Source organism: Rhinoraja longicauda, chromosome 35, assembly GCF_053455715.1.
Source record: "Rhinoraja longicauda isolate Sanriku21f chromosome 35, sRhiLon1.1, whole genome shotgun sequence".
Classification (NCBI taxonomy): domain Eukaryota; kingdom Metazoa; phylum Chordata; class Chondrichthyes; order Rajiformes; family Arhynchobatidae; genus Rhinoraja; species Rhinoraja longicauda.
The window spans coordinates 7,474,154-7,486,419 of NC_135987.1; the positions used below are offsets into that span (position 1 = coordinate 7,474,154).

Genomic DNA, 12,266 nt, shown 5'->3' on the forward strand with positions numbered 1-12,266 from the left:
ACTTTTCTGAGGCATCGTGTGTTGTAGATGCCCTCCAAGGCTGGTGGCTGTGTTCCGATAGTCCTCTGAGCTCTTTGATCCCAATTCTGTCTTCATTACATTATCTAACTCTCTATCCATGCTATTTATGCAAGTGTATGCTTTCCAGTGGAAAGGTTACTATACACCAAGGGCAATTTGTTGTCTGTTTGCTTCCTTGGTGATAATTCTAAATAGTCTCCTGTTACTGATTCTTCAACAATATCCTGCATTATTCTTAAGCGAACTATGATGATGGTCTAAAAATGAATGTGCACCGCCTATTAAATTCCCTTCAAGTATGCGGTTAGTCAATACTTAGAAAAATAATCAGTTAAACCCTGTTTGAGCTCGCTATTTCTGATCAACCTGTGTTAATAAATGTTCCTTTATTTTAGCCTGAAGTGTGAAAATTAAGCATTCATTTATATCTGACCAAATAATTGGTCAATAATTGCCCATTTCCTCAGTCTTGAATAAACTTTATTTAACCATAAGTTAATAAATGTTTAGATTGAAAGAAGTTATACATTTCTGCTTTGCACTCTCATTTAGGAACAGGGAAATTACTTCAAAATGGAATTGGCTTACCAGTGGCTTTTCAACTAGAAAACGCCGGTCCAAAACCGGTCCAAAACGCCGCAGCGAGACTCCTGACGGGTACCCGTAAAAGGGACCACATCACCCTGATTCTGGCCTCTCTCCACTGGCTCCCTGTACGGTACAGAATCAACTTCAAGCTCCTCCTATTCACGTATAAAGCCCTAAATGGACATTCCCCCCCCTACATCAAAAATCTTCTAACCCCCCTCTCTAACTCCAGGTCCCTCAGGTCGGCCGACTTGGGGCTACTCACTATCCCGCGGTCTAGGCTTAAGCTCAGGGGTGACCGCGCTTTTGCGGTTGCAGCTCCTAGACTGTGGAACAGCATCCCTCTCCCCATCAGAACTGCCCCCTCCATCGACTCCTTTAAGTCCAGGCTCAAAACCTATTTCTACTCCCTAGCGTTTGAGGCTCATTGAGGAGGCGCTGTGAACTGTTTGCGTGCTACTGTATGTTTCATTTTTTTTCCTTAGTACCTAATCAGATGTACAGCACTTTGGTCAACGTGGGTTGTTTTTAAATGTGCTATACAAATAAAATTGACTTGACTTGACTTGACTTGACTAGAAATGCAATCTACCTGTGTAGTCTGAAATGCAATTTACCTGTGTAGTTCCTCAGTCTGAAGAAGGGTCTCGACCCAAAATGTCACCCATTCCTTCTCTCCCGAGATGCTGCCTGACCTGCTGAGTTACTCCAGCATTTTGTGAATAAATACCTTCGATTTGTACCAGCATCTGCAGTTATTTTCTTACACTACCTGTGTAGGTAACTTCACACAGTGAGCCATGACAATGGAAACTAATTACTGTTAGTGAAATACAAGTATTTTAATCCTGGTATTGTATTCCATGATTTTGGCAAGGTTCATAAATTCATAAGTGATAGGAGGAGAATTAGGCCATTCGGCCCATCAGGTTTACTCCGCCATTCGATCATGGCTGATCTATCTCTCCCTCCTAATCCCATTCTCCTGCCTTCCCCCTAACCCCTGACACCCGCACTAATGAAGGTATGCCACACTTATTAAACATTGAAAAAGCCCTTGATTATGCCATTTTGTTAAACCTGTTTTGGTCATTTAGAAATTAGGATCAAGCAGACAATCTCATCCAATCATGAAGAAATGAACTATTCTTTGAAAAAATTGTTATCTAAACACCACCACAAGAATATATTTACAGTGATTAATTTTCCATTTGCTTAAAATATTCACTGGGCTACTCATTCATTTGATCTGCAATTTATTTCATTATCGCTGAGGGCACCTATTCGCTATTCATGTCATGCACAGCAAAATTCCAAAATAAAATACTATTAATGCTGAAAATCTGAAATAAAAACACAATCCTGTTAAAAACAGTTAATATTTAGGCCCATGAACTACCATCGGGGAATAGATTCTGATAAAAGATCATTCACCTGCCACAGTGAGTCCCACCGGAAATTGGAGGAACAGCACCTCATATTTCGCTTGGGCAGCTTGCAGCCCAGCGGTATGAACATTGACTTCTCCAACTTTAGATAGTTCCTCTGTCCCTCTCTTCCCCTCCCCCTTCCCAGTTTCCCCTCTATCTTCCTGTCTCTACCTATATCCTTCCTTTGTCCCGCCCCCCTGACATCAGTCTGAAGAAGGGTCTCGACCCGAAACGTCGCCCATTCCTTCACTCCTGAGATGCTGCCTGACCCGCTGAGTTACTCCAGCATTTTGTGAATAAATATTCACCTGTAATGTTAACAGTCTCTCTCACCACAGTTCCTGCCTAACCTGCTTTCACAGACCACATTCTTTTGTAGCTCCTATCATTACTGCTCCAGAAATGCAAAAAGTCTATGAGAGGTACAAAAAGCTGGGTAAGAAGGGAGGGCAGAGTTTCAGTAAACCTGGACATTTGGGTTCTCTCACACAGTGTAGGCTTGATATATTTGGTTCCTAATTAGATAGAGACAGTCTGGCCATAAGAAATATTCTGCAGCTGCTGGTGCCATTAAGGACGTGGGTTAAAGACTGAGTACATTGGGGCTCTGATGCCTTAATGTGGAAGTGTCAGAGACCCAGGGGATATATTCACTGACCCCAAGAAGACCGGGGATTAGAAACATAGAAAATAGGTGCAGGAGTAGGCCATTCGGCCCTTCGAGCCTGCACCGCCATTCAATATGATCATGGCTGATCATCCAGCTCAGTAACCTGTACCTGCCTTCTCTCCATACCCACTGATCCCTTTAGCCACAAGGGCCACATCTAACTCCCTCTTAAATATAGCCAATGAACTGGCTATATACCTATTAGGACTGATACCTGAGGTTAAGTTGGGGTAGGATGATGGGGAGCATCTCCAATTCAGGTCAGATGGTCTAATTCTTGACTGGCGAAGGAGGTATAAACGAAAAGAGTTTTTATGGAATTGAGAAGGTAGGAGGATGGAACAACGTGCATCACTTAAATTAAGTCCGAAATATTGGTGATTTTCGTTCAGCTGTTAGGTATCTTAAGGCATTGGGAATCTGGCTATTTGGAATTAAATCAATTGGCCACCATATCCCGTTAAACACCAAAAAGTTGGAGATCATTCGGTTGAATATTTTTAACGTTTTATCATCTCATCCACTTTCAGTTAACTTTCAGTCTCACTTCTTCTGAGTAGAACACCAGACTGGCCTGTCAACCTTTCTGGACTGAGTTGCAGCCAGTTCTGAGTTGCAGCCAGTAAATGAGACCGAACTATTTGTTTCTGGCGGGTGTGGATTTGTGCTGTGAAAACTCATCACTTTGCAGAGTGAAAATGACATTTTGCCATCATTCCTGATTCCCAGCATATTTTAACAAAGCTCTATAACAGATCAGCAGTGACAATGAATTCCATCAGTTCTCACTGGTAATGGAAATTGCAAGTAATCTGATAAGTGTAGCTAATGGAGGTTCCATTATCATTTGCTTTGTAGATTATATATGTAGGTGAACAGCATGCAAAGATAACAGGTAGACACAAAATGCTGGAGTAACTCAGCGGGACAGGCAGCATCTCTAGAAAGAAGGAATTGGTGACGTTTCGGGTCTTCAGTCTGAAAAAGGGTCTCGACTCGAAACGTCACCCATTCCTTTTCTCCAGAGAGGCTGCCTGTCCCGCTGAGTTACTCCAGCATTTTGTGTCTACCTTCAATTTAAACCAGCATCTGCAGTTCTTTCCTACACATACAAATATAATAGTTCCACCCTCATATAATAATGATAATAAGCTTTGTACCATAATTTCATCATTCCTGAGCATTTAGATCTAATTCAATTATAAATACTCAGCTACTTCATCATTTTCTTTCTCTAATCTGTTTTCTAGTTATTATTTTCCATAGTGACATTACACTTTTAACATTCTCTGAGCATTGCAAAGTTAATTTTTATATGTATTAAATGCAGACTGTATTCTTCCATGTAATAAACCATGATTCCACCAACAGATCTATATAACAACCAATCTCATTGAAGACCAATGCCAAATATGGCTGTGCCATCACGCCCAAATGTTTCACTGTCTTTTTTGCTGTTCTGTTTTCCCTCACCTCCATCAATTATTCCATGGGTCTGGAGCTAATCATCAGGACTAATGGCAAATGGTTCAACCTATGGAGATACACACCAGAATTAAAGTAATCCAAACTGCGGCAGGTGAAATACAGTATGCAGATGATGACTCCATTCACACATGCACAGAAGCTGAACTCCAGGACGGTATCAACTGATGCATGCAAGAGGATAAGCTTATGTTCAATGCAAACAAGACTAAAGTCCTTTATTGACCTACCCCCATTGCACCTCTAACGATAAAGGTTCCAAATGAGAAAATGTAAACTGTGCCCCTTATCTCAAGAGCCCACTCTCAGTAAATTTCAGATATTGATGATAAAATTTACCATACCTTTAATGCACCAACACAACCCTGGGTCAATTGAGGAAAATGTTTTTTTAAGATCAAGAACCCATACCTGACACACAACATGTGGTCAAATGGGCAGCAGTGATCTCTGAGATCTGTCTTCTTTTATCCCTCTGAGATCTGGACTACCTACTGCAAGTATCTCAATGCACTGGAAAAAATACTATCAATGCTGTCTTGGTGGTGAGGGGGTGGAATTGTCCAGGTTGAAATCCTGCGTCAGGACAAAGAGAGAGAGAAGGCAAGCAGTGTAAAGGAGTAGTGTGATAATGGCTTCGGAAACCTGCCAACTTTGTGACACTTTTGTTAACCTTTCATAAGCTTCAAGTTTCACGCTACCAGATGAATGAAATCTTTCTCGCTCCGCTCTTGATCTTATTAGAAATTGGAATGAATGTTCTCATTTCATGTACTAACACGAAAATCAACCTCCAACATGATGGTCTTTGTTTGCAATCCCATAGTGTTACCAGAGTACTACTTTTTCAACATTTCAGAAGTCATAAATTCAAAAGAATGATTTCTTTAGAGGTACGCACAATGCAATCATAGGGTGTTTTACAAATATTTGTTGACATCTAGGTACATATTGATCACAGAATTACAAACGTGACATTTATCAAAATGTTGTCATTTTCATTTACCGGCTATTAGGGAACAGAAACATTGAATTTTAATACAGTGTAAAGGAGAATATTCATGAAGGAAATAACATACATTTATATTCGCTTTTCTCTGAACATTAATGTATATCCTAAAGTTCTCCAGTGCACTACTTGCACTTTCAATTTTGGGGAAAGTGGTATCCAATTTGTGATCAATAGTGTTAATTTCATAATGTCAAATTGTTGTTGAATAAAACAATCATTCTTTATGCCTTTTGTATTACACAGAATTTATTCAGATTAGGAATGACTAAACCTATTTTTATTTTGGGGATAATGACGATTACTATATATTCAAAGAAACTAATGGACGTCAATTTGCTGGGCACTTGTACAAATCAAATACAATCTATGACATTAATCTGAAATAGAATGCCCAATAAGCAAATGTACACTTTGCAATAATTGCATGTTTGATTTACAATATCAATCATTGAAACATTGGAGATATTTGCGCTGTAATATTTATAACCTGAATGTCTTTTATTTTAGTTTAGAGATACACTGTGGAAACAGGCCCTTCGGCCCAACAAGTACAAGCCGACCAATGATCCTTGCACATTAACACTACCCTACACACACCAGGGACAATTTACAATTATACCAAGCCAATAAACCTACAAACCGAAACGGCTTTGGAGTGTGGGAGGAAACCGAAGCACCCGGAGGAAACCCACGCAGGTCACGGGGAGAACGTACAAACTCTGTACAGACAGCATCCGTGATTAGGATCGAACCCGGGTCTCTGGCGCTGTAAGGCTGCAACTCTATCACATATATAATGGGATCTGCTAAATTTATCTGAAAACTGACAACTGCATCTTTATAAATATTAGTAATATAATCAAAACATCGTTTTATCATGTTACATGGGGGCGGCACGGTAGCGCAGCGGTAGAGTTGCTGCTTTACAGCGAATGCAGCGCCGGAGACTCAGGTTCGATCCTGACTACGGGTGCTGCACTGTAAGGAGTTTGTACGTTCTCCCCGTGACCTGCGTGGGTTTTCTCCGAGATCTTCGGTTTCCTCCCACACTCCAAAGACGTACAGGTATGTAGGTTAATTGGCTGGGTAAATGTAAAAATTGTCCCTAGTGGGTGTAGGATAGTGTTAATGTACGGGGATCGGTGGGCGGCACGGACTTGGAGGGCCGAAAAGGCCTGTTTCCGGCTGTATATATATGATATGATATGATATTATCAAGATGTTTCTATTCAGACTTCAATCATTAATATAAATCAATTCTTTACTTTTCTTGAATAGCTTCAATTTGATTCAGGATTCTTGCATTGTTCTGAGACTTCCTGTCTTCCATTACTTGTTGTCTCAGGAGACTTGCTTCTATGAATCAGAAGAACTTCTGCACTTCCTATGCGATCTATAGAGAAGAAATACAAGTATATTAAGAGGAAAAGGGTAATCTGGGAGAGAATAGGTCTCTTTAAGGATTCAATGTGGTCATCTATGTGTGGGGTCATGGGAAATTGGCAAGAACTTTGATGAACATTTCTCATCTGTATTTACCATGGAGAAGGTTATGGAAGCCAAGGACTTGCAGAAAATGAACAGAGATGTCTTGGAACATGGATTTCAAAAGAGGAGGAGCTGGTATATTAAAGTACATTAAGATTGATAAATCTCTGGAGTCTGATTAAGTGTATCCTAGACATTTGTGGGAAACTAGGGAAGAGATTAAAGATACTTGCATTATCTTTAGCTACGGCTAAGGTACTGGAATATGAGAGGGTGGTTAATGCTGTGCCTTTATTTAAGAAGGGTTGCAATGACGAGCCGGGGAACAGCAGGCCAGTGGTCCAACTTCAGTGGTGGGAACGTTACTGGAGGGGATTCTGAGGAACAAAATTCACCAGCATTTGTAAAGTCGATAGACACAAAATGTTGGAGAAACTTAGCAGGACAGGCAGTGTCTCCGAAGAGCAGGAAAAGGCCATTCCTTCTCTCCAGAGATGCTGACTGTCCCGCTGAGTTACTGCAGCATTTTGAGTCTATCTTCGGTGTAAACCAGCATCTGCAGTTCCTTAGTGCGCATTTAGAAAGTCAAGGATTGATTAGGGATAGTCAGCATTGCTTTGTATGCATAGAAACGTGACTCACAAATTTGACTGAGTTGACAAAGAGAATTGACAAGTGCAGGGCCATAGACATTGTCTAGTGGAACATGCAGCTTTTAGTATTTTTGAGCTTGCACACAAAAAAAGCCCTTTATTTTGAAAGCCTTGCCGAGATAAATAACTTCGTTACTGTGGATCTGAGATTCGCTTCTCCTGACCCCTCTGCTTGCCTCTCCATGTACCCCTGTCAAAACAATAGTGCTGATATAATGAAAAAAATCGAGATCTACAATAATAATAATAACTATGCAGAGGAGACAGAGAATGAGGGGTGAGGGAATATGTTGATAAATTACACAATCATCAGATGGAAAATAATTTATTATTTATGAGCAAATGAGAGTTTTGTTACGTTAATAAAATGAAATGTAGCAGGAACATCATATGTTGGCTTTGGGAACATAATTTCACAAATTTGGGCGCCTTTTTAACTGGATCCAGCTAACAATGTTCATCGAGTAATCTAATAACAACAAAACGTTTCTGAAGAATGAACATGGTATCAGAATTAGGAATCAGATTTAAGAATAAGGGGTAGGCCATTTAGGACTGAGATGAGGAAAAACCTTTTCACCCAGGGAGTTGTGAATCGGTGGAATTCTCTGCCACAGAAGGCAGTGGAGGCCAATTCACTGGATGTTTTCAAGAGAGAGTTAGATTTAGCTCTTTGGACTAAAGGAATCCAGGGATATGGGGAAAAAGCAGGAACGGGGTACTGATTGTAGAAGATCAGCCATGATCATATTGAATGGTGGTGCTGGCTCGAAGGGCCGAATGGCCTACTCCTGCACCTGTTTTCTATGTTTCTATCAGGGTCATCGTGAACATATGCAGTTTTCACAGATGACATCGAATGTCATTCTTATTTATCAGCATTAACATGAGCAAACAATGTCTATTTACTTAAAGGCTCATGAAAAACAAGGGCTGATATGATTAACTGACCAAGACTGGAATGGGCAGTTGGCCCAGATGAGATGGATTATTAGGTAAGTTTGACACAACTTGCCAGCCAGACTTGGCACAGGTAATTTCTATCTCTGGATGATGTTAAGTGTCCGAGGCCCAACCACTTCATTAATGACATTCACTATATTTTGACAACATAAGTGCAATATAATTGCACAATATTCACTTTTATTCACAGATGTGGTTAGAAGGAAGGAACTGCAGATGCTGGTTTAAACCGAAGATAAACACAAAACGCTGGAGTAACTCAGTGGTATAGGCAGCATCTCTGGACAGAAGGAATGGGTGACATTTCGGGTCGAGACTCTTCTTGAGACTGTTTCTGTGCCGTATTCTATGTTCTATGTACCATTCTCCATGCAATAGAGCAATGTATCAGCAGAAGGCTGTAATTTTGTAAAGAAAATGTTGCTCTATTGCGGGTCATCTGTGATCAGCTTGTTTAACGTGGGAATCACTCTGAGGCACTCAGATTGCTAGATTACTTTGCTGACATCTGCGATTTCAGAAGGAATAAGATCCTGGAATAGATGCTGGAATAGATGATTTGATTTTAGATTTAGATTTAGATTTAGAGATACAGCGCAGAAACAGATACCTTCGGCCCACCGAGTCTGCGCCGACCAGCGATCCCCGCACATTAACACTATCCTACACCCACTAGGGACAATTTTTACATTTGCCCAGCCAATTAACCTACAAACCTATATGTCTTTGGAGTGTGGGAGGAAACCGAAGATCTCGGAGAAAACCCACGCAGGTCACGGGAAGAGCGTACAAACTCCGTACAGACAGCACCCGTAGTCAGGATCGAACCTGAGTCTCCGGCGCTGCATTCGCTGTAAGATTTGGAAACAGGCCCTTCGGCCCACCGTGTCCAGGCCGACTAGTGATCAGCCAGTGCACTAGCACCATTCTACACACCAGGGTCTATCCGGAATTTTACATAAGCCAATTAACCTGGACAGGTTTGGAGGGATATGGGCCAAACGCAGGAAGATGGGACTAGTGTAGCTGGAACATGTTGGCCGGTGTGGGCAGGTTGGGCCGAAGGGCTTGTTTCTACACTGTATGACTCTTATGAATAACTTCCCCATATCTTACAACGTGGTAAAATGCCAAGTAAATTGAACAGACTCTATTTTTTAAATCTTGTCTTGCACTCTTGAAAAATGTTATGTTTTCTCCCCCTCATCCAGTTCGGTCTTGAAAATAAATCTACCCATTTTATAATGGTTTATCATATCCTTTACGGTGTTCAGTGCCTCTCGTGTCGTGGTTTGGTGATTTGAATGTGTGGATCAGTACAAAGCAGTGTTACTTGCACCTTCATTGTGCCCAGAAATGTGCTCTGGGCTCAGTCTTTATAGTGGAAGAGAATACTAATCAGGTGTCTCAAAGATCTACCAGAACTAATCAGAAAAAGACATGAAAGCTGAAATAATAGCAAATATTATGCAGGGCACAGTTTGACTTGCAGTCAGTCCATATACCACACGACTATGAGATCAGAAAGTTGACAATTTGATCCTGCATGAAGAAATTCTGCAATTTTACTTGTTAAATTGTTGAATGCTCATTTTTGTTTAGTTTAGTTTAGAGATACAGCACGGAAACAGGCCCTTCAGCCCACTGAGTCCGCACCGACCAGCAATCCCCATATATTAACACTATTCTACACATACTAGGGACAATTTACACTTGTACCAAGCAAATCAATCTACAAACCTGTGCGTCTTTGGAGTGTGTGAGGAAACCGAAGATCTCGGAGAAAACTCACATAGGTCACGAGGAGAACCTACAAACTCGTACAGACAGCACCCGTGGTCGGGATCGAACCTGGGTCTCCGGCGCTGTAAGGCAGCAACTCTACCGCCGAGCCACATTAAGTCCGTGAAGCTTCACTAACCTGGTTGGTCTTCTTCAATATTTTCAGGCTTCTTTTTGAGATAATACCTGCAAAAGCATGACAAAACAAAAAATCACATTCGGAGAAGCAAGAAAGACTAAATTTTGATAGCATTGTTGTCCAGCATTTGTTGCAGGAGAAATTCAATCCTCTCAGAATCTTATCACTCATTAACTGTTTACATTGTCAAATGTAACCCCCTGGTAGGGTTGCCAACTGTCCTGTATTAGATGGAACATCCCGTATTTTGGGCTAAATTAGTTTGTCCTGTACGGGACCGCCCTTGTCCCGTATTAACAGCCTGTCCCACCTAGGCGATTTTTTAGGCGACTGCCGGCGACTGTCAAAGTCGTAGCAGATCGCCAAAATTTTCTTTCACCCTACGACAATGACCACGACAATGCCGAGCCAGGTCGATACAAGTTACTTTTTTTGTGAAATTAGCACCTGGCTAAGAGATTACACCGTCTTCGGAAACATCGCAAAATTCCCACGCTTACCTGACCGTCAAACTGTCGCCTCCAATCTATCTGTCAAATGTCCTGACGGTAAATAAATTGGTTAAACTAAACTTTCTTCTGGTATCTTCAAATGCCTTTTCTTAATTTAATATTACGTGCTTCTAAATGCATCTGCGACAACCTAGCAAACCCGGGGACAGCGTGCGACAGACAGCGCCCGCAATAAGCTACGATACCTGGCGACAAGCCAGCTGTCGGCGAGAAATTTCTATCTAGAAAATCTTTCCGCGACGCGCCGAGATCCGCTACGATTCATTGAAGACTCCTCACGATCATGCCCGCGACACCCCGGCAAACGTTTGGCCTAGTCGCCGGCAGTCGCCTTAAAATTGCCTAAGTGAGACAGGCCCTTTAGTAGGGTTGCCAACTTCCTCACTCCCAAATAAGGGACAAAGGATGATGTCACCGCACCCCATGTGACCTCACCCAGCCAGCGGCCACGTGCTCCCGCTCCACCAATGGTGGCCGCCCGGGCCGGGCGGTGACGTCACCTTGTTCTGTATTTGGGAGTGAGGAAGTTGGCAACCCTAGCCCCTGGGAGGTGAAACCTAGATTTAAAGGGTAACATGGATGGAATTTCCAAGGTATCTGAGTCAAGAGCATTTAATTGTCATACGTACAGATAATGGAACAATTAAACTCTTATTTGCAGCAGCTTAACAGGTCCATCAACACGATAATACACAAATAAATATATAATAATTCAATAATAAAATTAATTAAAATGCAAGGTAACCATAATAGCACAACCAAAAACACAGTTCATGGAAAATGATCATTGCTGAGGCAGTGGTTGAACAGTATTGAACAGTATCAAGAGCATGCTGGTTGCGAGGCAGAAGCAGTTTTTAAACCTGGTGGTCATGTTTTTTTGGCTCCTGTAAAGCCTCCCTGATGGTAGTAGTGAACTGAGAGCCTGGCCAGGGTGGTGTGGGTCTTTGGTGATATTGGCTGTCCTTTTGAAGCAGCGCCTCCTCTAGATCCCTTTGGCGGTGGGTACCTGTGAAGCACTGGGCTATTCTTTCACTCTCTGTAGCCTCGTTCATTCCTGGCTGTTCGAGTTACCGAACCAGGCCATGATGCAACCAGCCGATGAGGAATTTGATGATCCAATTACATAGGAATAAGCAGAGACCCTGTTGTCTGAGTTTGATCAATTTGGAGGGGATGATGGTGTAGAAACGCTACGCTATAGTCGATGAACAACAGCTTGGTGTATGCGTTCCTACTGTCCAAGTAGAGTTGCCAACTGTTCCATATTAGCCGGGACATCCCGTATATTGGGCTAGATTGGTTTGTCCCATATGGGACCACCCTTGTCCCATACTAGGCCGGGGGGGGGGGGGGGGGGGGGTGCTGCAGGCCCGGACAGACACTGTAGGCCCGGGGGGCTGCTGTAGGCCCGGAGAGTGTAGGCCCGGAGGACCGGGCGCCGCCTCACGGAGGTTGGGTAGCAACCCGCGTCCCGGCCCGGGCGACCGCCATTGATGGAGCGGGAGCACGTGGCCGCTGGC

The 12,266-nt window shown here is 42.4% G+C and overlaps 1 protein-coding gene across 4 annotated transcripts in view; it reads right to left on the reverse strand.

Annotated features, from left to right (window-relative positions):
• Window positions 1-6,216: 6,216 nt before the first annotated feature.
• tbata (thymus, brain and testes associated) overlaps window positions 6,217-12,266 on the reverse strand; it is a 42,520-nt gene continuing 36,470 nt past the window's right edge. For 3 of the 4 annotated variants that reach the window (XM_078428596.1, XM_078428597.1, XM_078428599.1), the window contains exons 10-11: window positions 10,232-10,278; window positions 6,218-6,599 (exon numbers count right to left, since the gene is read on the reverse strand). In XM_078428596.1, the coding sequence (XP_078284722.1) occupies window positions 6,487-6,599; window positions 10,232-10,278 (160 nt within the window). In that variant the 3' untranslated portion in view covers window positions 6,218-6,486. Of the gene's footprint in view, window positions 6,600-10,231; window positions 10,279-12,266 lie in introns of all 4 variants that reach the window. The other variant, XM_078428600.1, reaches the window with a different exon arrangement.